Here is a 27,268-nt window from a genome sequence, read left to right as displayed (position 1 = left end):
TGTCCCACTGTGAACAGAGCTTTCTCATAGTCAAATGCGCATGCATATAAAGCCAATACGTTCTTTTGATATCTTTAAGATGTCAGCTAACTCAAGCAACTTCACTTTTCATCAATCATTCAAAATGATTTTGTGGATTTTGTTTGCTGGTGTTACCACCTCCTTTGGATGTATACTGCGTTGTTCATAATCGGTGTCTCTACGACAACGTTTGAATTCTGCAAACCATCGTTTTATTATTGTTTCTGATGAAGCGGAGTCTGATATTGAAACAAAATATAATTTAAATTATTTCAATTATGAACTAATTTTTAAATATAGCCACGATTATTTTTACATTACTAACTACTTGACAAACAAACTGTACTATAGAATAGTACTATAGAACTGAATAATAGAAAATATGGTACGTTTATAATATTCTGAAGTAGAAAAGAATGTCGAATAAAATACTATATGAAAACAATTATGCAACTCAACAAGTGGTTCCATTTTGTGTCATTTAATTTGTGTATCCAGCAGTGTGACGTTTAGTTGAACTTTCTCGAGTACTTTCCAGAAGCTCATTTGCAACAGTCTCTGTTTTTTACTTTTAAACTCAACTCAAACCGGTTATAATAACTCAAGTAAGTTATTTTTCACTGCTGTTTTCCACGGAATTCGCTAAACTCCCTAGTATTCTTTTGCAAGTCGGAAGCAAAAGAATACGGCTGTAATAGATATATTTCTTTTAATATTCTTACTTGAGTTCTAACTTTTACACGCTCTTCAAATAATTTAATTTTGTTTCTGGTTTTTTGGTTTGCTTACATTATATTATTTTTAGTTAAGCTTAATTATTCAGAAAATTATTCTGCTAAATAATTACTTCAAAAAACATAAATTGAAACAGGATATCCTACTTCTAGTTAATTTTTTGTCGGCATTTCTGTTTATTCAAAAGTGTTGTATGTCGTACCAGTAATAATAACTCACGACTGAATGACGATAGTAGATAACTGAAACATGAATAAATGTCTCCAAAATTTTCGTTTAAAAACAAAACAGTCAGGAATAGAAAGCAATAGAAAAAGTCAATTTTCTATCTGCGTAATTTTTATTTTTTATTATTTATTTTTATACATTTTTTTTTTTAATTTCACATATCATTTTTATAAGTAATGCCCAAGGATAAGCATTATCGGCCAGATTTTCGGAATAAGGAATTAACGGAAAAATTTTACGCACGTCATGAATCGTTCGCCTTTGATGCCCAACTCTTGAATTCGCCACTAGTAAAAAAATATATCCAGCTAATTAGCGAACAACAGAAAATTATTTCACAAAATCGCTCGCTGGCACCAATCACGGAAAATCAGAAGTATGGTTGGCTACTACACCTAGCAATGCAGCCGAAAGATGAAATGGATAGCTCTTTATTCTATTATCCCCGCATATGTGACTCTCAATTAAAACTCGTTGCTGCCGTAGAGGCTGCAAAGAAGTTGAGCCGTTAATAAAACTGTGAAATATTTGAGAAAATTTCAGTTGATTCTCCAAACTCGCCGAAATCATACGCAAATATATACATACATACATATGCATACTTTAAAATAAAATAGAAAATAATATTCTTGGATGAGCTTTACACATTACATTACATTGTTTTGTTGCTATGCTTCAAGTTCAAGTTAAAAAATTTGGGTATCGCAGAGGGAGGCACCCGTGTCCTAGAAAATATTTTATGTGCCGATAACACGATAACTAATGAAATTTCTAATAATGGTAGATTCCACTATGCAACTACAAAGTATAATCGAGATTTTGTTTCAGCCGTCAAACCCAGCCGGGTCGTTAACAATTTAAGTAACTTTTCTTAACCATTCGATTGATATCCTTGATACAACTGTACCACAATGTATTTTATATTCAGAGTATGGAAAGTATTATATTTAAAACATAAGAGATCGTAAGTTTCTATAAGTATATGTTTTGCACGGAACAAAACAAAAACGTGAAAATTTGAGCTATAAAATACTGAACGTAGAAACTTATTCGCAACTTTTGCATATATTAGCTTGGGGAAAAATAAATAAAAAATTTTACGCAAATAGTTTAAAACTGTTTTATGTTCTATTTTTAGCTCCTGTTCATCAATAGGTATGAAAATTACCCCGTATTAAAGCACTTATCAACAGCTTTCATTTGATACCCATATTGGACATACACAACCAAAGGTTACCCGGGTCCACGTTTTGACCTATATCTCGAGACCCCAGTCACGGAGCGGGCATGAAAAATACTCTGTACTAAAGCATTCACCAACAGCTTTCATTTGATACCCATATTGTACATACACGTCCGAAGGTTACCCGGGTCCACGTTTTGACCTATATCTCGAGACCCTATCTACCAATAGGTATTCAAACTATACGGAAATCATCTTCAATACCTACTTAACAATGTGTGTAAGTTTGGTTTAATTCGGTTCAAAGACACGGCGGGCCCACATTTCGGCATATATTTCGAGACCCTAGTCATCAATAGGTATGAAAATTACCCCGTATTAAAGCACTTATCAACAGCTTTCATTTGATATCCATATTGTACAAACATATTCTAGAGTCCACGTTTTGGTCTCTATCTCGAGACCCTAGTCACGGAGCGGATGGAAATACTCTGAACTAAAGCATTCACCAACAGCTTCCATTTGATACCCATATTGTACATACACATCCGAAGGTTACCCGGGTCCACGTTTTGACCTATATCTCGAGACCCTATCTACCAATAGGTATCCAAACTATACGGAAACCATCTTCAATACCTCCTTAACAATGTGTGTAAGTTTGGTTTAATTCGGTGCAAAGACACGGCGGGTCCACGTTTTGGCATATATTTCCAGACCCTAGTCATCAATAGGTATGAAAATTACCCCGTATTAAAGCACTTATCAACAGCTTTCATTTGATACCCATATTGTACATACACAACCAAAGGTTACTCGGGTCCACGTTTTGACCTATATCTCGAGACCCCAGTCACGGAGCGGCATGAAAAATACTCTGTACTAAAGCATTCACCAACAGCTTCAATACGATATCCATATTGTACAAACACATTCTAGGGTCCACGTTTTGGTCTCTATCTCGAGACCCTAGTCACGGAGCGGCATGAAAAATACTCTGTACTAAAGCATTCACCAACAGCTTCCATTTGATACCCATATTGTACATACCCGTCCGAAGGTTACCCGGGTCCACGTTTTGACCTATATCTTGAGCCATATTTCCAAAATAAAATATAATCCATGTTACTCGTGGATGATGTAGCTTTCGAATGGTGAAAGAATTTTTAAAATCGGTCCAGTAGTTTTTGAGCCTATTCATTACAAACAAACAAAGTTTTCCTCTTTATAATATTAGTATAGATATATAATGAGCAGCTACGTCTAAAATGTTAAAGGAGAACACATAGGGCCAGTGTCGAGTTCCGCGCTTGCATGTGTACGTTCCAAGCATTTGATCCATCGGGCCTACGGCGGGTTTGTTACTTATTGTAATAATAAATATAATATATGGCCTCGGGTGCTCATATCATAGTGCACAGTGGAAATCATCAAAAGGCACTTATTTTTTTGGGAACATAAATGACCATAGACGTGTGGTTGTTGTCTGTATTGTGGAAACTAAACAATGATGAGTGTATTCTCGGCGTCTATTTGATCGAAATTTTTCTGGAACGCAAGTCTTATTCTTGCGTAAGGTTTCCACATATGCTAAGCTGTTGGACATGAGATCTTCTCTGGAAGTGGAAGTGATGTAGATAAATGATCACTCACAGCTATTGGAACCGTATTTTAATGTCTGTGAACTAAACGTGGCAGAACATTATTATTATTATTATTATTTATTAAAATACAATTAAAATTATAGATTAATCTAAGATAAAAACTCTAGCTACCAGGGCTATCGGCTAGTCAAGTGATAGTAAATGTAATTAAATGAAGATTATAAGACTAAATAAGTTGAAATATGTTTATAGCTTTAAGAAAATTTGGCATTTTTATTATATTTGCTTCAGAAGAGATGGAGAGAATGTTGATTGGATCTGCGTTATCCAGTGTTGTGGTGCGTAAAGCGGAGATAGATGGACAATGTAGGAGAATGTGGCGTACGGTTAAGCGGTTCGCGTTGCAAAAGTTACACATTGGCGGTGGACTCTTTGTTAAATGGTATTGGTGTGTTAAAAGAGTATGTCCTAGCCTTAAACGTACAGAGCATCGGTTCATCCAAGTAGTAGTCGAAGTTGGTAATATGGTAGCGGAACCGTTTGGATTTACTTCTTTGTATTCATGCTGGTAGATATACCAATTGGCACCCAGCTGAGACTTTAAAGCTCTGGAGTATATGGTTTTAATTGATGTACTAAATGGATTATAAAAGTGCAAACACGATTTTAAGGCAAGATTTGCGGCATAGTCAGCATGATGATTGCCGAGTATGCCCGAATGTCCAGGTATCCACATTAGTTTCGTGTTTGTCAGAACATTATCTTCAACATTTCTTTGTTGCTGAGCTCCTGGAGGGTTGGCTGTGTAAAGTTCTCCTTGCAATGGAAATTTAGTAATCCCATCGCAGACCCAAAATACTTTAATTCCATACTTTCCCGGTTTATTTTGAATGTACTGTGGGAAATGTGTGGAACCTATGTATGGATACAATTGTTAATCTACCGTCACAACTCCGTTGGCTTTATAAAGTCGATTAAAATTAAAATTGTGTATATCACTTATTGTAGCAGCTTTGCCCGATGATTCTTTTCGAGCACGTGGAGCACTGTTGTCGAATGAAATAGGACGATTTATAGTATGACATCTTTGGCGTGTAAGCGTAGTTCGAAATATCGAAAACCAATCTGTTTTCCAGTTTCCCATAGCTTAGCGGTGGGCTGATAGTTGGATTTTATGGCACTTGCGACGATTAGAACAAAGCATTTCATTCACTTCATTGACGGTAAAAATTGTTCAATTCCGCGCCTGTGCGAGAGGTTTTATTTCATTCATGTTTCTGAAAACCTCTTCAGTTTTTCTATTAGTCTCTCTGACAAAGATGTTGTATGATTTCAAATTCAGTGTCTTCTCTTCACCATATTCCACGATTGCGTCTGTGTCATACTCAATACGAATTTCTGCTTCTGCGTCTGAAGCTTCTTCCTCATTTGGGGTGCAATCAGGACCTTCAACTGAAATGCCTAAAGTGATTCCACGAACTCAATTGACTTGATGTTCTCATCATCGACATGCGCCATATTTAGGGCTAACTTATCCAACCATCCTAGCAGTTCTCGTTCACTCATTCGTAAAAATCTTCGTGAATTATCATGTTGACTACATCATCTACAGCCTCTGCTGGCAATTCATTTTGTTGTGAGTCCATCTCAGCACATAAATTAAGAATTGCGAAAATCCAAAGTCTGCTGCGGACAAACAAATATATAAACACGCTAGCACAGCTAAAACAATCTCCAATCACCCACGTCTGATCGAAACAAGAGCTGAATTTAGACGAAAGAGAGTAAATTACATAAATTCACTCATTTTATTCAAACTTCAGTAAAATTAAAAAAAGCAATGAAAACAAAGGAAGAAAGGTGATGCAAAGCAACTATTCATACATTTTCCATACAAATATTGTATAATTGTGGTGCAATTGTGCCAAGGATGGCAATGAAGGCATAGATGTACGTTTGCCACTCACACCGATGTACGACCCCTCATTTTATTCGAAAATTCATATGTGAGGCAATCACGAAGTTTCAGCTCTGTAAATGCATAAAAAATATCCAAAAATCGTTTTCACTGAGCTTTCAACTCGCTAATTCAGGAGAAGGAAATAATTGTATCGGGATCTGTTTAATTTGTGATATTTTACAAAAAAAAAATTGTTTCCGAACTAGGACTATGAATAAGTTCGTGCGGTTTTACAACAGATGGCGTAACTTGATTATTATTCCATCGATCCACATTTCCAAACATTCATTGGAGAGCTACTGTCGTAAGGCACAAACGTCAGTATAAGTTTTTTATTTGAAGCGTAAACAACAATATTTTTACCACACTTGAAAATGTCGAATTTCGTGCCAAATAATGTGTTTTTGCGGGGAATTCTTCTTCATTATTTTAATATGAAGAAAAAAGCAGCCGAAAGTCATCGTATCTTGGTGGAAGTTTATGGTGAGCATGCTCTATCTGAGCGAACGTGCCAGAAGTGGTTTGCACGCTTTAAAAGTGGTGATTTTGGCTTGGAAGACGAAGAACGCGAGGGTGCGCCGCCAAAGTTCATGGATACCGAATTGGAGGAATTGCTCGATCAAGATCCGGCTCAAACGCAAGAAGAGGTTGCAAAAACTTTGGGAGTTGATCAATCAACCATTTCCAAACGTTTAAAAGCCATGGAAATGATCCGAAAGGTAGGCCATTGGGTGCCGTATGAATTGAAGCCAAGAGACGTTGAACGCCGTTTTATGGCATGCGAACAACTGCTTCAACGGCACAAAAGAAAGGGTTTTTTGCATCGAATTGTGACTGGCGATGAAAAGTGGGTCCATTACGACAATCCAAAACGTCGGGCAACGTATGGATACCCTGGCCATGCTTCAACATCGACGTCGGCGCAGAATATTCATGGCCTGAAGGTTATGCTGTGTATCTGGTGGGACCAGCTGGGTGTTGTGTATTATGAGCTACTGAAACCGAATGAAACGATTACGGGGGATGTCTACCGACGACAATTGATGCGTTTGAGCCGAGCACTGCGAGAAAAACGGCCGCAATACGCCGATAGACACGACAAAGTTATTTTGCAACATGACAATGCTCGGCCACATGTTGCACAAGTGGTCAAAACATACTTAGAAACGCTCAAATGGGATGTCCTACCCCACCCGCCGTATAGTCCAGACCTTGCGCCATCCGATTACTATCTCTTCCGATCGATGCAACATGGCCTGGCTGACCAGCACTTCCGTAATTACGATGAAGTCAAAAAATGGATCGATTCGTGGATTGCGGCAAAACCGACCGAATTTTTCACAAAGGGAATCCGTGAATTGCCAGAAAGATGGGAAAAAGTAGTAGTAAGCGATGGACAATATTTTGAATATTAAATTTGTAACCATTTTACGTCAATAAAGTTTCAAATTTCGAAAAAAAACCGCACGAACTTATTCATAGTCCTATTATAAAAAATTAAAGGTTATTATTGATAATTTGCTTGTTGTTTTACAAATTTGTTTTTATTTTTTATCTTATATACAAACATTTTAATATTTTTTATATATCTTTATAATTATGGATTTCACCTTCCTTATTGTTGTGTTTCAAAGTTTGAAAATTTCATTTAAATCTTATTTTTAGAATTTTCCTCCATTGCTGTCCATACTGATTGCACCTTGCCATCTATGATCTGAGCAACGACTGATTGGTCGAGCGTAAAAATACCTGTGAAATCAGCGGACACAATTCTGCTCCCACAATTTTCCTTCGAATGGCCAAACCTTGGAATCTGTCATCCTGGTCTGTAGGCGATAGCTTGCACATGAACTCAATAATTACGGTAGATATCAGTAACTCAATATTAGTCGAATTGAGAGCATGGAGAGTTCTGGATAGAGATCTCGGCTTATTCCATTAAAAGGTTGACTGAACGCAAAGATTTTAAGGTAAATGTCCATGCCGGTGTCTGTATGAGATTTAGATCAGCAAGTTTGCACAAAAAAATGTATTTTCGGTTGTTGCTCGTTTTAATCTTTGGGGATAACCAAACAAACAGAATTGTCCCCTTATGGGGGCACAAAAGCCATCGCATCTCACACCCAAGGCAATTTTGTATGATCTTTGTATAGGCGTCATTATTGGTCCATTTTTATTCGAAAAAGAATTTTACGGTGAACTCAAAACGCTGGAGGGGCATGTCAACCATTTTCTTTCTAAGCGCACTTTAAAGAACTCGATGTGAGCGAACTTTGGTTACAGCAAAAAGGCGCTACGTGCTACACAAGCCATCTTGAAATCGAGTGTTTGCGCACTAAGTTCGATAATCACATATTCACACCCTTTCTGATGACATCAGTTGGTCATTTGATCGTCAGATGGTCATGATTTAATACTGTTAGGTTTTGTAGAATGTCGTTAAAGAACAATGTGAGACCGACAGTCCAGGAACGATGCGGACACTTATTTAAGGCACTTTTGGCGTTATCGCTTAAAAACGTGCCGAAACTATTAGAAATGTGCTGCAAATGTAGGTTGACATTTAAGATACTTCAGGGCCAAGCCGATGATGGATGGCGTATTTTATTATTACATTTTTAAAATAAATATATCAGCCAATGTGTCACAATATACAATTTCTCCCTTTAAAATGCTTATTCTAATGGCAAAGGACCACTTGAGCTGCATCAATTTTCAAAGAAAAAATGCATAGTTTACTATTTGGTGAAGTATGGTAATTTTTTTTTTAATTTTAAAATAACCCGCTATTTCCTTATTATGTGGTGGGTTTGACCAAATAAAGTCTATGTAGTAGTAAATATTGTTTCATCACTACATATTATAAAACAAAGTCGCTTTTTCTGTCCCTATGTCCCCGTATACGCTTAAATCTTTAAAACTACGCAACGGATTTTGATGCGGTTTTTTTTAAAGATAGATTGATTGAAGAGGAAGGTTTATATCTATATAATGTGAAGAAATATATAAAGGGGGCGTGGCAATCGGTCAAAATGTGGCAAAAAAACATAATTTTTTTGTTTTCACGGCCATAAATCATAAACGAATCAACCAATTAAAATGAAACTTTCTTAGAGTTTAACTTTGAAATATTTACTTTCGTTCTGCATCAAAAAAAAAATTGATATATTTGTTATTTAACCAAAATTGTTTAAACAAAAGCAGCTCTTTTTCCAAAAAAAGCTGTTTGTGTGTTTGTTCGCTGTCAACCGAATGAAGCAACAGGCGTTAAGCGATAATCTCACCACACCTCATTAATGTTGAATTACATCGTATGGTGACGTATGTATGTATGTATTTACGAATCGCTCGCATTATTTCAGTTCGGACGTATGTACATATGTATCTATGTATGTACTGAATTCCATGTAATTATATGCACATACAATTTTACAGCGAAATAAAACGCTATTTTCACGTTCTATATTAGTAAATCGCACATACAGTATGCAAAGTTCGTATTAGTACACCCTCTTACAAATAAAAATACCACGTATATTTTCAAATTTACTTTAAAGCAATTGATTTCAATCGTAGTGCGGTATTGTAAAATTCATAAAAAAATAGAATAATAACAAAAACTCCGAAACATTTGCATAGAATTGAAAAAAATAGCTTTAGTAGCAGTGTAGCTATTTCTACTGCAGGCAAAATTCGTATTAGTACACTTAGTATGCGTTGAATTTGTAAACAATTTGTTGGTATTTACCTTTATTTTCGAAACGATTCAATGTTTAACCTTGGGCAGTTGCGTTTTAGTAGCCATTTGTTCAAGTTCGCGGAGTTAGCTTGCAATGTCGCCAAACTCAAACGAAACTAGGAGATTAATAATAAATATGAACAAAAACGGAAAGTCTTTACGCGAAATTGCGAGAACATTGCAGAAAAGTGTGTCTACAATACAAAACTTAGTCAAAATTTTTAGAGACAGTGGAAGGATTGACAAAAAGCTTCGAAATGTGAACAGGGCAAAGCTTGGGCAGAGGCACAAGACTTATTTGAAACGCCTTATGAGAAAAGACCCCACCGTCAGTGGAGTTTCACTAGCTGCAGAACTAGAAAAATACTTTTCTATCAAAGTTACACCTCAAACAGTGCGCAATTATGTAAAAAAATTGGGATTTAGAAGCAGAACTGCGGTTAGAAAACCGTATGTAAGCTCAGTCAATAGAAGAAAGCGTGTTATATTCGCCAGGCAATATTTAAACAAAAATATGCGGTTTTGGAAAGGGGTAATTTTTTCAGGCGAGTGTAAATTTAATATAAAAATGTCCGATGGACGCATAAAAATTTGGAGAGAGTGTAATACTGGCCTTCAAAAACGAAATCTGCAGCCTTCTTTCAAGCACGGTGGTGGTTCTCTGATGGTATGGGGATGTTTCGGGGCAAACGGAGTAGGAAAGTTGCATTTTATTGATGGAATTATGACTGCGAGGCAATATATTGATATTTTAAAAAAGAATCTACGCAAAGGTGCCAAAAAATTGGGTTGCAAAAAAAAATGTATATTCCAACAAGATAACGACCCTAAGCACACGGCGGTGGATACAAGGTTATGGATGCTTTATAACTGTCCAAATTATCTCAAAACACCACCACAAAGCCCGGATATTAATCCCATAGAAAATGTATGATCGATTTTCAAAAAGCAGCTGGAACATCATCAAATAAGGAACCGAGAACATTTAAAAAAAGTCCTCAAATCAGAGTGGAAGAAGATTTCTCCAAATCTCACAAAAAAATTGGTGGAATCTATGCCGAAGAGATTGTCTGCTGTTCTAAGGCAACGAGGGTATCCTACAAAATATTAATTTTCTGAACTATTTTTTATTTACTCTTTAAATCATTAAAAATACATGTGTACTAATACGAATTTTGCTTCTGTGAAAAGTGTTCATTTTTTTCTTTCTTATTTGTTTTTTTGCATTTCAATACACTTTGTGAGCGGTTTTTTTATTTGGCCTTATTTTAGTTAATCTCTACATATTATAAAACGGTTTCAAGCATTTGTTTTAAAATTAATTTGAAAATATACGTGGTTTTTTTATTTATTAGGGGGTGTACTAATACGAATTTTGCATACTGTAATTAAAATACAGTTTTTGAATAGTTTTTATTGATTCGGAGCGCGTTTAGCTTGCTATCGATTCCATACAATAACATTTTTTGTCATTTACTTTTTACGACAACTAATAGCTTATTTTCGAAGCGATTTCAACAAATAGGTACAACATTAATCCTTATCCAATTAAATACCTTAAATACATTGTTGTTTTCATATAGATCTATGTATATGGCTCTTTACAGCATATAATTAAAAACAATATTTTTCAAGATATTGCATCAGTAATTAGAAATTGAGATCTACCGGAAAAATTGCGTTAGCTGTTGCGTCATCCGGCATTGCCGCTACTCTTTTGGAAGGAGGCCGAACCGCACACTCTACATTCAAGCTCCCGCTGAAAATCGCCACCGATTATGATAACAGCGTCTGTAGTGTTTCTAGACAGAGCAATACAGGAAAATTGATGCGTGACTGCTCATTAATAGTCTGGGACGAAGCTACCATGTCAAACAAGACGTCTGTGGAAGCATTGGATAGGACAACACGCGATTTGCACAACAAAAATTCACCTATGGGTGGATGTACAATTCTGTTCTCAGGAGATTTCCGTCAAATCCTACCAGTTGTGACTCGAGGAACACGTGCTGACGAAATAAATGCTTCGCTAAAAAGATCCCACCTTTGGTCGTATGTCAATAAATTAGATCTTAAAACTAATATGAGGGTTTCGTCATCTTCACGTGAGAACAGGCTATTTCCAGAGATCCTGCTAAAAGTTGGCAATGGAGAATTAACACAAAGTGAGGGAAGGATTAACCTAGAAAACCTTTGTGTTTTGATAGACAACATCCAAGAGTTAGTCAACAATGTCTATCCTGACATTGATAACATAAGTTATAAGACAATATCTTGGTTTAAAGAAAGAGCTATTCTGTCACCAACTAACGAACAAGTAGATAAAGTAAATAACTTGATTATTTCAAAGATTGATGCGCCGACGAAAATATACTACTCGGTCGATACTGTTCTCGATTTGGAAGAAGCTGTTCAATTTCCTACAGAATTTCTAAATTCTTTGAACCCGTCTGGACTCCCTCCTCACAAAATGGAGCTGAAAATAGGTTGTCCTGTTATTTTATTAAGAAACCTAAGTCCACCTAAACTTTGCAATGGCACGCGTTTGCTGGTAAAATCACTGAAAACTTTCATAATAGAGTGCACAATACTCACAGGATGTGGTACCGGAGAAGATGTATTGATTCCCCGAACCCCTCTGATACCATCGGATCTACCACTCCAATTTAAACGCTTACAATTTCCGGTAAAGACATCTTTTGCAATGACCATTAATAAATCTCAGGGTCAAACCTTCAACGTTGCAGGCTTAGATTTGAGTGTTGACTGTTTTTCACATGGCCAACTGTATGTCGCTCTTTCAAGAGTAACCTCTAGAGAAAACATGTTTGTATTGTCTAATGAGAAGAAGGCTATGAACGTTGTATATAAAGACATTCTGTAATATAGTAATTGTTGTAAAAATAAAATAAATACATATGTAAAAATGCAAAAAGTGAATATGCAAAAATGTAGGGTATGAATTTAGATATCCCAAAGATAGCAGGAAATCTTCATGCTATAAAGAAAGGGGAATTGTTTTACTCCAAATTTAACGCGTGCGGGCCACGGGCAATAATGAATAAGCCAAAACTACTGGATCGATTTTAATCATTTTTTCAGTGAGTGACATAGGGTATATATTTTATACCCGTGCGAAGCAGGGCGGGTTGCTAGTTGTTTATAAAACAAGAGTAGATTAGCAATGTAAACAAAGTTGCACTAAAATAAATCATAAGCCGATTTTGAGAATTTACTTGAGAAGCAGGAGAGGTTAGATTGGTAAATATGTAGGCGCATGTGTTTGTTTATACCTATAGCGCTTGCAATACCAAATAATGTTTGCAAGTTACCTTCGGTGTTAATCTACTTAATATATCTATTTATCTACTTATCTATTTATCTACTTTATGAGCTGTTGGTTGAAATGTATTAATTTGAATTGAGGTATTGACAAAGATGTGACACCAGCGGGAAGAGCAAATAAAAAACTAAGTATTTTAGTAAATAATTCTTTAAATTATACTCAAATCGTTTAGCAGAATACCTCACAATCTAATCATATTTTGGTTAACAGTTAATTTTCATATTAAATTTGGTCAAAATAGTAACAGGAATTGGTCAATGCGACACAAAGTATTTATTTATCATTTTATTTATTTATTCAAATTTATTGGGTCGCGTTCGAAGTAAGTAAATAAAATACTTAAACCTGTGAATAATCTAAACATTTTTCAAACTCATTTGTCGAAATCAATCTCAGGTTTTGCCTTAAATTGCACATTAATCAAGAACATTCGCAACCGCCAGATGACGTTCTAAGTCAACAGAATTAAGTCCTGTTTGTTTTTTTTGGTAGTTTGCCATATCTGTGATTAACATTCCTACGAATTTTTTTTTTTATTATTTCCTCTAAACACGAACTTGTTTCGGAGCCGAAGATCCAGGCTCACACCTCTCTTTAGCCTCTTGTTTTGATTTAGGATGTTTTCCCAAACAAATTTTTTGTACAATGTTTTTTAAGTTCAAAAGTTTTTATTTTTCCCCAAATTTTTTTCTACAATTTCTGTTATGAAAGTTTAATACAATAATTTTTATTGTTTGCTAAATAAATTTGTTTCCAATTTTTTTTTTTTCTTAGATAAACTTTTTATTTTTTCCCATACTTTTTGTTTTAAGGTAAAATTTATTTATAATTGTTTCCCCTAAAGTTTAAAAATTATTGTTTTGATATAGGATGTTTTTTCATACAGTTATTTCTACAATATTTTTTTAGTTCAAAAGCTTTTATTTTTTCCCAATTTTTTTTGTCTATAATTCTGTTCTGAAAGATTAATAATTTTTATTTTTTCCCAAATAAATTTTATTCTAGACTTTTTTTCTTCTCTAAAACCTTTCATTTAAACTTTGTATTTTTTTCCATACTTTTTTTCTTAAAGTAAACATTTTTTTTCTTAAGGTTTAAAATCTATTGTGTTTCCTTAAACGACTTTGTTTTTTTATATTCCTTTTCAAAAACTTTGAAAACATTTAAAGAAAAATGTGTTTTTCTTCACGCTTAAGCTTTTGGTTTTACCCAAAAAACAAATTGGTGTTTTAAATCCTTTTTAAATATATTTTTCAAGTTTGACTTTTTTATGTTTTCCCAATTCTCCTAATCTACAATTTCGTTTTTTAGTTCAAAAGTTGTTATTTGTTCCCAATTTTTTTCTATAACTTCTATTATGAAAGTTAATAATTTTTATTTTTCCCAAACAATTTTTTTCTAAAACTCTTTTTTCCTAATATTTAAACTTTTTTATTTCTTCAAAAAATCTCTTTAATTTGTTTGTTTTTTTTTGTTTGAACTTAAACTTTTTTCCAATTATTTTAAATTATTTTTTTATATATGTGTTTCTTTAAATGGAATTTTTTTAATTTTTCTCCAAATAAAAAAAAAGTTCCTTAATATTTTTTTCTCAAAACTTTAAATTTTTATTTTTTTGCAAATATTTTTTTTTTCTAAAAGTTTAAAAACAAATGTTTTTGCACAATTTTTTTTCTCACTTTATGTTTTCTATCCATTTTTAACGCTCATACCTACTTTTACCTGTACATACCTTTCTCTATCTGTTAAAACTTTTATTGCCCTTCCCATATCCCAAAAATGTCCCCTCTTTGTAAGTTTTAATTTATTTTTACATTCGCAGTATTCTTGTATTTTGTATTAGTAGTATTCTCGAATGAAATCCTTGTATAATTTGGTATCAACTGGAAAATATGAGGTAAATTATTTGACGTATTACTTTTGTGTGCATGGAACGTGATTCAAATAGATGATATGGCAGTAGTTGACAACCAAAATTTTAAATCATGCAAAATGTAAGATGTGAGTGAAAAATATGTAAGTGTATTCAAAACACAAAAGGGCTCTACATACTATAGTATGGCACGGCCTAACAATACGATTAGAGACTTTAAATTTAAAACTTAATTCTGCTACCGGACACCCTGTATCTTTGAATAATAATTGCGTTACCCGAATATGTGCACTTTTATATGGATTTAGGTACAATAGAAATAATTTCATATTTTGCGTAATATACAAATTTCTTAAGAAAATAATATTCAATTACAAATCATATATGGATTTAGACCATACTGCCACAATGCGGAAGTGCCAGTTCTATATGAATTGCATACTTCCTTCACTTTTCCATTTTCCAATATTTAGATGTTTTGTAATGTGATACTTTGGTGTGTTTTTTAACATGTATTCATACGTTCATACGTACACACATAATATATATACACATAAACATACATGTATTCATGGGTAGGTGTATAGCTACATATATGCAGATCAATGAATTTCAAGCGCGCGTGAGTGCCTGTGAAAAAAGCAACAATTGCAAAAATCCTAATCTTAAGCCGATTTAGCGGCTCTTGTTCTGGTTTGGCTAAGTAATATGCATTGTGTGCTCATATGATGTTCATTTGTGTTTATAGTCCTTGAGGTGCTGACGTACACAAACATCTATTTCAGATTGGCTTTGATCGTGCCGCATACTCGAACTCTCAAATGCAATCTGGATTTTTTGTAGAAAACACACCTACCTAATCACATATGTTCGACATAAATACGAGTTTATATAATTTGACAGTATATGTATATAAGATTAATATTATACTGAGTATATTTGTATAAAGATTCACAAAGAAATGCTATAGGAAATAGCACTCCACTTTAATTAGACATTTTTGTTAAGCAAAAAATGTTAAATTGCTTCCATGTTAAATCTAAATTTAAATTAAAACCCGTGTTTCCTAATCAGGTACCGGGCCTGCACAATCAAATTTAGATATATTAGAGTAGTTAGATAAAATAATTTAAATAAAATAACAAGGGTGGAGATATCAAATTGTTTCCGATTTTATTTTATAGCTGTATACCTGCCATTATGTATGAAAACTCACACCATTCAAATAGCTGCTTCGACTTCGCTGGTGGTGGCTTCAAACATTCGGCCCAATAATTTGTCGCCTTATTCCGACAATATCGTCTTGAATTTGGCCTCGAGCGCATTCAAAGTGGTTGGCTTATTAGCTTAGACTAAGAACTTCACAAGAACCCCACAGGAAATATTAAGGTTGTGTCGAGCCTCATGATCGCGGCGGCCGATTGCTGAACGCGCGCTGTCATTAAATGTCTTCTTCATAACTTCAAGTGCTGCGTTGCTTGTGCCATCTTGTTGGGATCATAGCTTAGATACATCGATTAGTCGAGCTCTTGGCCTAGAAAATCGATGAACGGTATCTCCTTCCTCATTTCGAAAGAAATAAGATCCGATGACACTGCCATGCCACAAACCGCATCAAACATTCAATTCTTGTGGATGTATTGATGCGTGGTCGAACACGTGTGCATTGTGTTCACTCCAATAACGGCAAGATTGCTTGTTGACATATCCCCTGAGCCAAAATGGAGATGGCTAACATTTCGTGCGCCCAATAAGTGAACGTGCTGCGTTATCTATGGTCGTCTTGCTGCAATTCGTGCATCAGTACAATCTTATACTGATTTAACCCCAAAACCAACGTCAAAATAAGCCTGGTTGGCTTTCTGGCGATGCCAAATTAAGCTGATCAGCGCCAAATTGACATTTCTGAGTCTTCTTCAATACTTCTCGTTGGGTATTAAGCAAATATTACTGAATATTTCGGCAGCTAGATTTATTTGGTTGTGCAGCAACTGCCGCAGAAAGAAAGGATGCCGCCTATAGAGCCACGCTGCGATCGGGCTCAACGCGAGCCAAGTGGGATCGCTACAGAGAGCTGAAAAAGGAAGAGAGACGTATTATCCGAAAGAAGAAACGAGAGGCCGAAATACGTGAGTGCGAAGAGCTTGAAATGCTGGCCAACAGGAACAACGCCCGAAAATTCTACCAGAAAGTTCGGCGGCTTACAGAAGGTTTCAAGACCGGGGCGTTTTCCTGTAAGAACAAAGACGGCGAACTGGTGACTGACGTACAGAGCAATCTTAAATTATGGAGGGAACACTTCTCGAACCTATTAAACAGTGACAGCTGCGCATGTCGTCGCATGTCGTTCCGCTACCCGATCATGACGAGGTGAGAATAGCGATAACGCGGCTAAAGAACAACAAAGCCGCGGGCGCCGACGGACTGCCGGATGAGCTATTCAAACATGGCGGCGAGGAGCTGGTAAGGTGCATGCATCAGCTCCTATGCAAAATATGGTCGGATGAAAGCATGCCTGCCGATTGGAATTTAAGTGTGCTCTGCCCAATCCATAAGAAGGGCGATCCTGCAATTTGTGCCAATTACCGCGGGATTAGTCTTCTAAATATCGCCTATAAGGTTCTAGCGAGCGCATTGTGTGAAAGGCTGAAGCCCACCGTCAACCAACTGATTGGACCTTATCAGTGTGGCTTCAGACCTGGAAAGTCTACCATCGACCAAATATTCACAATACGCCAAATCTTGGAAAAGACCCATGAAAGGAGAATCGACACACACCATCTTTTCGTCGACTTCAAAGCTGCATTCGACAGTACGGAAAGGAGTTACCTGTATGCCGCGATGTCTGAATTTGGTATCCCCGCAAAACTAATACGGCTATGTAAGATGACGTTGCTCAACACCAACAGCGCCGTCAGAATTGGAAAGGACCTCTCCGAGCCGTTTGATACCAAACGAGGTTTCAGACAGGGTGACTCCCTGTCGTGTGACTTCTTTAACCTGATGTTGGAGAGCATCGTGCGAGCCGCAGAACTTAATCGCTCAGGCACAATTTTTTATAAGAGCGTACAATTGCTGGCGTATGCCGATGATATTGACATCATCGACCTTAACAACCGCGCTGTTAGTTCTGCCTTCTCCAAACTGGATAAAGAGGCAAAGCGAATGGGTCTGGTGGTGAACGAGGACAAAACGAAGTACCTCCTGTCTTCAAACAAACAGTCGGCGCACTCGCGTATCGGCACCCACGTCACTGTTGACAGCTATAATTTTGAGGTTGTAAAAGACTTCGTCTATTTAGGAACCAGCATTAACACCGATAACAATGTCAGCCTTGAAATCCAACGTAGAATCTCTCTTGCCAACAAGTGCTACTTTGGACTAAGTAGGCAACTGAGCAGTAAAGTCCTCTCTCGACGAACAAAACTAACACTCTACAAGACTCTCATCATGCCCGTCCTAACGTATGGTGCAGAAGCTTGGACGATGACAACATCCGATAAAGCGACGCTTGGAGTGTTCGAGAGAAAGATTCTGCGTAAGATTTTTGGACCTTTGCACGTTGGCAACGGCGAATATCGCAGACGATGGAACGATGAGCTGTATGAGCTTTACGACGACATAGACATAGCGCAGCGAATAAAGATCCAGCGGTTACGTTGGCTGGGTCATGTCGTCCGAATGGATACAAACGCTCCGGCTTTGAAAGTATTCGATGCGGTACCAGCTGGTGGTAGCAGAGGAAGAGGGCGGCCTCCTCTACGTTGGAAAGATCAGGTGGAGAAGGACTTGGCTTCACTTGGTGTGTCCAACTGGCGTCGGTTAGCACGAGAAAGAAACGACTGGCGCGCTTTGTTGAACTCGGCCAAAATCGCGTAAGCGGTTATAGCCCAATTAAGAAGAAGAAGAAGATTTATTTGGTTGGTTTTACAGCTGCCGAAACATAGCAATTGTTAAAACTTTTATTCTTATCTGGTCAACCGTTACCATGCTTAAACGATTTTTCATTACTGGTTACTGAAATATAAATTTTCTGGAAATTCAAAAATGGACCATTATATGGAGAGGCAGTGCTTGATTATCGACATATTTTTGTCCATTCCCCTCTTAATCAAGAGTAACATTCATAGTAAAAAGAAGAAGAGGTGTGGCCAACATCTGGTCATTAATCGGTTCTCAGCGATTTTGAATGAATCAGATGAGATTGTGTTGGTGATATACCAACAAAATCAACACATCTCTCAAGAGTGTGTGAATTCATGTTAAAGAAGCGGGCATAATTCGGCTGCCGTAGCCAAATGGGTTGGTGCGTGATTATCTCTGTAGGTACCTCCAATTGCGGAACAACATCAAAACGCACACCACAAATAGGAGGAGGAGCTCGGCCAAACACCCAAAAAGGGCGTACGCGCCAATTACATATATAGGTATATATAATTCGGCTGCCGAGTCTCCAATGAGCCGCAGCCGAAGTTACTCTCACAATTTTGCTTCAAACCTGCCAAACCTAGTAATTTATTACAATTTAACCCACATTTTATCTAGATAGTGCAGGGAACAAAAGTAAAAAAGTTTAGAAACGGCTGGTCTACATAATCGAAAGCGGTCGTTAGTTGATCGACCGTATCTACTATCGATATTCTTAGACTTTTAACTGCAAAACTATTTGGAAGCACAAGCAAAGACTCAACATGTAATACATGCAATACGGTGTGCAGTTGGTGAACTAAACTATAGAATTTAAGAGCTGGCACAAAATTAATAACCCTATTGGAGGATTTCTAATTTTTGCAAATGGCTTCGTACGTCAATAATAATTGACGCTTGTGAGCTAGACAACTGTAAAATGCTATAGAAACAGACTATGGAGCGCGTAAAGGTCAAAATAAAGATTTCCATCACTCAAAATAATTTTTTTTTTAATTATAAAAAAGGTTATTAAAAAAATAAAATTGCATGATTAAAAAAGGAGTAAAAAAATGTGCTCTTCCAAAAATTTAAATTTTTCACGTCAGGGGTCTTCTGTTTAACTTACTTGTAATTTCTAGAAAGCGTACGAATTGAAGTTTAAATGTGTTTAGTTTTGAGAATGTATCTTTTCATGTCAGCCGATATTTATATATTTATGGGAGGGCTTGCAAGAAAATTCACTTAAAAATCTAGATAACAGCTCTGTTTGCCTCCCGTTCGATTCAATATTAGGAGTTCCCGCCAATCTATTTCCAAGCGATTGCATGCTTTGGGAATGATTCAGAAACATGGGACAACTTCTCCAGCGGCAAAAAAGGAAGGGTTTTCCTCATCGCCGCGTGACGGGTGATGAAAAATGGATTCATTACAGCAACCCAAAGAAACTAAAGTCATGGGGACTGCCCGGCCATGCTTCTACGTCGTCGTCTCGGAAGAATATTAACGCTGCGAAGGTTATGCTATGTATATGATGGAACCAAGTTGGTGTTATTTATTATGAACTGTTAAAACCTAGGGAAACCATCACTGGGGATCGGTATCGACTTCTATTGATGCGATCGAACCGAGGACTGCACGAGAAGCGGCTGCAATACGCGGAGAGACATGAAAAAGTGATTCTACAGCATGACAACGCTCGGCCTTACGTTGCCAAACCCGTTAAAACCTACCTGGGAACACTGAAATGGGAAATCCTACCCCATCCGCCATATTCTCCAGATATTGCGCCGTCCGATTATCACCTGTTCCGATCGATGGCACATGGTCTAGCTGACCAGCAGTTTCATTCCTATGAAGACATCAAAAAATGGCTTAATCCGTGGATAGCCTTAAAAGATGAAATGTTTTACCGCGACGGTATACGAGCTCTACCAGAAAGATGGGAAAAAGTAGTAGCCAGCGATGGGCATTACTTTCAACGATTCACTTGTAACTATTTTTTCAGAATAAAGTTGTATTTTCATCAAGAAAATAGCGAGAACTTAGTTGCGCACCTAATATATTTTTAACTAAATAGTTCTAGTGTTAGTAATTTATATTAGACAAACACTCGAATCGAATAAAATTAAATTTAAAGGCCCAGAAATGCTGTAAAGAACTGTAGTTTTGAAAAAACATGTCTTTTTACTTTTGTTAAAATTATTTGCCTAAAGACTATTGTACAATAATACACCTTATCGCTGATAAAGAAATTAGGCCTTACCTTAGTAATATGTAATGTCGAAGTATACTTTTAATATCTACCAGAAGACTCATTATTAAAATGTTTTTGAGTTTAGGGACTGAAACGCCTTCTATCTACATTTACGTATTTAGCTTTGTATAGTGAGTCCATTTTCAAATATTTTGAGTCTACTGTGACAAGGGAAAAAACAGGCTTATTTTCCGGATTTTATTTCTAACAAAATATTGCTCGTACATAAAATCTATTTAAACTCTTATCTTTATTATATATTTAAGTTTTTGAAAAAAAAAATTTTAAGTCAAAATATTCAAAATGGCCGCTGTGGCACTTCTGCAAGCGCAGGTCCGCTTTTCTTAGGTGCCTAAACGGTGTACATGAAATCTTACGTTTCGGTGATCTAAAACAAAAAAACAAAATATTGTTATCATATACATAGTATTGACTCTCGTCTGACGTAGGATTATGTCGATAAAAAATTTTGGCGTTGAAAAAAAAATTCTTGAAATTTTTTTCTTTTTTTTTGCCTAAAATTGATGTTACTATTGTTTATATTAATATATAACAATTTAACAAATAACGATATCAAAAAAATCCTATGTCAGACGAGAGACACTATTACAGAGAATATATAATTAAATTTTTAAGCTGATTCATTTATCAGAACTCGAGATATCGTGTACACCGTATACAAAAACTTAGTTTCGAGAAAAATGCGTTTAAAGTTTCAGTTTTCAGCGTTTAAAGCTTTGGAGCGCTTCGGGTTGGTTTCAACGAAGAAAAATTTAGCCAGCTGTAACACATATTGTACCTTATTTAAGAGGGTTCAAAGTATTTTTTAAGCTAATAAAAAAAAAATCGATTTTTTGAAAAATTCACAGTAGACTTCCCCCTTAATCTCAACGCAGTAGCGGCCTACATATGTTCAATTTCAACTTTATCGAGTAAGTCCTTCTATTTTTTGTCGCGCTTTATTCAAAGCTCGCCCACTATGTACTCACTAAGTATTTACAAGCATGAACGCTCGCTATCGGGTAAAGAGAGCCACAAAATTAACCTGACATTATTTAAGAAATAAGTGAAATTTTAGGATTTGGCAATGGGTTGACATTATTGTCCATAAATGAAATGAGAAATTACAGCTGAAATTATGGACGTTTAGCACCAATGAAGTTCTTCTAAAGCTATAAATTACTTTTTTTCCTTTATTAATTTTCTCGAATTTTCTACAAATTCCACCATTTTCTTTGTTTGCTGTCACTCTAAGGAGCTTTAACGAATCGCCGCGTTAAAAATAATGTATTTTTTTTTTCAACCGCACTCTCTAAATAACTCACTCCCCTCATCATCTGACTATTTAGCTAATAATGTGAAAGCTTCGAATTATGAAACTATGAATGAGAATAAGTACATAAACATATACTCGTATGTATGTATGTATACAATATCCAATTATATATGCAGGATGTTTACTTGAATTTAGCATATGGTTCACTAAATTAAAATTGTTTACAAACCTACAAATATTGCCTTACAACAGCACGCATATATACGCACATATGAAGTATATATTTACATACATACATATGTTACGCACAATAGCTTCATGCACTGTAATTGATACTTTTTAGAGAATTAGCTGTTTTCACTGTTGGTGTTGTTGTGCATACGAAAACAATTACATATCAATCAAAATATTTAAGATATGCCGCTCAACTTGTTTTCCCATTGAGGATCATCAAATGAGCTCTGTGTATGTATGTATGCACACATCGCCCAACTTATGAATGAAAACCAACATTTGAAAGCATCTACCCTTGATTTTGCACATTTAGCAAAACAAAACAGAAACAACTTTTTGTATCATTATTTGCATGAGCGCATCTGAAGTGGGCATAGCGAGCCAACCACATTTCAATTTGTGCTAATCTCATCTGAAAGATAATCGTAAATGCAACTACCCGAACACACATGCGCACTAAAGCGCGTGTGTTTGTTTGTGCGTAGATTTGTTTTTTTGCCCATGGTAGTAGGCTTGCTGGTTTGCTTTTGTGGTTTTAACTAAGGGTAACGCCCATTTAGAGTATAAATAATGCCTCAATGAGTTTAGATTGAATATGAGACCCAAATGTATTTCCCGAATTAGAGTAGCCTTTACTCTGCAACTGTGTTGTGTAAGGACGACAACATCCGCTTACGCAGCAGAAAGAGATGGCGCAAATGCTTAGACGAAGCAAAGCATTGCAATGGCGGCTGCACACTTTATCTCTGCCTCACAAGATCCTTAAAAAGGCGCTACATTTGCAAAGGTCGCTTCAATACGATTTTATTTGCAAACACGTCAAGATCAGAGACTATTTCTTTTCGTATTAGTAAATATTTGCAACAGCTTCATACGCGCGCATGAGAATGAGCGATTTTAGCATTGATTATATACTATATCGTGCTGGCGAAAGATATATCGGCACCAATGCGTCTGTCGGCATAGTTGAACGTATTAAGTTGGAGGAGCAGCACCGCCGTCAACAGAATGATTTCAAAACTTACAACGCAGCTGTTGCCATGGAAGTGGCCAGTATTGCCGCTAATGTTGTAGACACAACGTTGGATGGATTCAGTCACGGAAGTGTCGAGCAAATGCCCATGTTCGACTGGTTGCAGTACTCGCGCTACCACCCGCCTCGCTTGCCACGTAAGTGACGCTTTATACGAGTATGAGCATTAGTAAATTCCTTAAATTAGCACTCGATTCAATTCGCGACTTCATTTTTCCATTGACCCAGGCACATTGCGTCAACCGCCCAACAAACGCACGCCCGGTCGCCTGCCACGCATACCATTTACACGCACTCAATTGGAGACTTTGGAAAAGGCATATCGCATGTCCAATTATTTGAGCGCCGAAGAGGCTAACCAACTGGCAGAATCGCTAGACTTGACGAATACGCGTGTAAAGATTTGGTTTCAAAATCGACGCGCTCGAGAGCGCCGCGAAAAACGCGAGCGGGATGAAAGTTATGAGTCAACTATTTCATCCAATGCATCGAGTCCGGAACCACAAATGCCCGAATTGCTACTGCATTGAGTCAAGCCGCCGAATAAAAGAAGATAAATACGAACTTTTTATGAGCTCCCAATTTAAATATGCATCTAGGATCTAATGCCGAGTATGGACATGGTTATGAATTTTTATATTCATGAATGGTTCCTACGGTGGTGCGGCGTGTTCTAAGCATACCAGCTTAAGGGGAAATATGAAATTTGGAAATATTATGGTTGTGATTCTGTGTTAAATACCAACGAAATACTATGTAAATATGTAATATAATAATATTATTATAATTAAAAATGAGAGAAAGTTTAATTTCTAAATAAACATATTTATAGCAAAAACTCACTATTATAAGAATTAAACTAATTTAAATTAATTGTACCGAATTTAAAAATATGTATTCTAACGAAGCTGGTTAAGCTGACGGGAAGCATTTTTAGCGTATTGTTGTCAATATTTTATTTGCTTTTTGAAAACAAAAAATCACGAAAATCACAAATCATATGGCGAGGGCGGAATTGTAGCAGGCCGAAATGCAGTTACGAAGTGTTTTGTTTTTTATACGAAAAAAAACTTTTCCTAAGATATTAAATATTTAGCTCTTCAAGATGTTGCACTTGCGGTACAAAGCCTCTCATAATATGTGAATGCAAATAACCTGCTAAGCTATAGATCTCATAATTTTAATTATTTAATACGCCACTGAAAAAAAACAACGATCACTGCCGCCGTGGCCGAATGGGTTGTTGCGTGAGTATCTTTAGGAAGTGCACAGATTCGCGACCCTGGGCACGAAACAACAATTGATAGATAACGTTGTTTTTTTTAATAGCGGTCGCCCCTCGGCAGATGATAGCAAACCTTCCGGTCTATTTCTGCCACGAAGAAGCTCCTCATAAAAAAACGACCATCTGTCGTTCGGAGGCGACGTAAATCTGTAGGTCCCTCCATTTGTGGAGAAACATTAAAACACCTTCCGCAAATAGGAGAGGAACTGAGCCAAACATCCAAGAAAGGGTGTTTTAAATATATACAGGGTGCGTACGATATTTGAACGCAATTAGAGAGTAAAACTACAATAATTAGCTTTTATTTTAAACAAAATTTAATGAGACTTCATGAATTTTTTACACAAGAGAAGAAATGGTGTTATGGCGATGTTTATTGGTTTCACGCTCAACTACTCTCCGAACATAATAATCCAGGGGATGAAGCTCTGGGAAGTTAGGCGGCCATAAGTTCAGTATTTCCTGAAATTTTCAGCCATCCAATCTTGAGTCCCCAACGCTTTGTGTGAAGAAGTAGAAAGTTTTGTTGAATGATGTATGGGCTGTCACCGCGCACACTATGAATCTACAACTGTCTTTACCATCTCGATATATGAGATGTGTTCAAAAAGTATCGCGAAGTTTTATTGTAATTGCGATTTTTTTTTTGAGTACCAACATACTCATGTCCCTCACTCAGGCCGACGAGTTCGCCATTTTGAATGTTCAGTTCATTGTTGACAGCTGCTTTGCTTGCACGTGTTTCGGCTCGTCTTCGATTTTTACCTATTCAAAAAGATGGATCAAAGAACCTGTATCAAATTTTGTGTGAAAAACGAAATTAAGTGCGCGGATGCATTCCGAATGTTGGCTGTGCCATACGGAGAAGCTACGTTTATCGGTGGTACAAAATGTTCTCAGAAGGCCGAGCACTTCAACAACAGACGAAAAAATTGATGAAGTGAAGAAAATCGTCGAATCACCGTTAAAAAAGTTGCTGAGGACCTAAACATATCGATTGGCTCGTGCCATTCGATTTGTTTCAATGATTTGGGCATGAGACGGATCGCCGCAAAATTCGTACCAAAACTGCTCAATTTTGACCAAAACCAGCATCGCATGAACATTGCTAATGAGATGTTCGACTCTGCCCGCGACGACCCAAATTTGCTCCAAAGGGTCATAACTGATGACGAATCGTGGGTTTATGGTTATGACTTGGAAACCAAAGCTCAATCATCTCAATGAAAGCTCCCGCACGAACCAAGACCGAAAAAAGCGAATGTTTAAGTTTTGCTTACCGTTTTCTTCGCTTGCAGGGGCGTTGTGCATCATGAGCTCTTACCACAGGGTGAAACGATCAGTAAGGAATATTACCTGCAAGGTATGCGCAATTTGCGTGAAGCAATCCGCCAGAAAGGCCCGAATTTGTGGAAAAATAAAAATTGGCTCTTGCATCACGATAACGCCCCTGCTCACACATCGTTGCTTGTGTGCGACTTTTTGGCCAAAAACAACACACTAATGATGCCACAGCCACCGTATTCCCCAGATCTGGGCCCCTGTGATTTTTTCTTGTTCCCGAAACTGAAGAGGCCCATGAAAGGACGACGCTACGCTACGATTGACGACTTAAAGACGGCATCAAAGGAGGAGCTGGTGGCATAACATGTCTTTTGTGGCTCATAACACCTAAAACCATAACAGTGGCTGGAAACTTCATGAGCATGGCAACAGGAACCTCGTGTTTGCTTCGACATAAACTGTTTTCTGCGCATAACGTAAGATTTATTCCATAGACCTTTATGGACAACTCGACGGATAAGGCCAACACCCTCAGAAACAGTAAGCTCCCTCGCCAGGTCGCTCAATGATCATTTCCACTTGTTAAGTAAATTCTGAAGATCGGGTATGTCACAACGTCCCATGCGTTTTTTTTTTTTTGCCTTTTGCAACAGAGTCTGCATTGCCGCCTGATGCTTTCTATTCACGGCGAACCTTATATAAGAGCAAAAAGAAAAATAATTGTTTCGGGTAGTTATAGCCACATATATGCATGTTCTCAAATACCCTGTACACTGTGCCTATACTTAAAAACACACTTATCTGAGTAAGAAAAACTTATGCAATTTCAGAAAAATTCTCGTATATTTATTAATATATCCAAAACCTACCAACTATAGTTTAAATACTCCCAGTTTTGGGACGGAATGCTCACAAACGGCGACATATTGCTAACTGTCTGTCTCGGGGATCCCGAAAAAATAGTTTGGCTCATAGTGTTAAAGAATTTCGAACATCTCTAACTATCTTTCCAATAGCATACTGTTAATTTTTGCATAGCTTCGGGATACATTTCAAGCATGAGTTTTTCTTGTTTTCTCAAATTGAAGAGAAGTCTAGGGCAGCTACTAACCGACCGGGTTTACCGCAATCAAAATCTATAGTTAGCTTTAACCCAAACCGATTTAAAGACTGTATGGAATTAAAAAATAATACTTTTAGAATCATCACAAGAATTCTAACAGGAAATTGTAAAAAAATCAGCCAGAACTGATAAAAGAGTATGTAGTGATAAGCTCGCTGGCAAAGACAATCGTATGGCTGCC

General features: G+C 36.7%; 1 protein-coding gene across 1 annotated transcript; it reads left to right on the top strand.

Annotated features, from left to right (window-relative positions):
• Positions 1-23,249: 23,249 nt before the first annotated feature.
• LOC128871563 (homeobox protein MSH-B) lies at positions 23,250-23,925 on the top strand. The gene is made up of 2 exons (XM_054113416.1): positions 23,250-23,532; positions 23,624-23,925. Exons 1-2 carry the CDS (start codon positions 23,250-23,252, stop codon positions 23,923-23,925), a joined length of 585 nt encoding a protein of 194 aa, XP_053969391.1.
• The last annotated feature ends 3,343 nt before the right edge of the window (positions 23,926-27,268 follow it).

The sequence above is a fragment of the Anastrepha ludens genome, chromosome 2 (genome assembly GCF_028408465.1).
Source record: "Anastrepha ludens isolate Willacy chromosome 2, idAnaLude1.1, whole genome shotgun sequence".
Classification (NCBI taxonomy): Eukaryota; Metazoa; Arthropoda; class Insecta; order Diptera; family Tephritidae; genus Anastrepha; species Anastrepha ludens.
This window is presented reverse-complemented; position numbering and strand designations above follow the sequence as displayed.

Coding starts and splice junctions, on each gene's coding strand:
- LOC128871563 (XM_054113416.1), top strand. CDS start 23,250: ATGAGCGATTTTAGCATTGATTATATACTATATCGTGCTGGCGAAAGA. Junction 23,533..23,623: donor CCACCCGCCTCGCTTGCCAC/GTAAGTGACGCT, acceptor CCATTGACCCAG/GCACATTGCGTCAACCGCCC.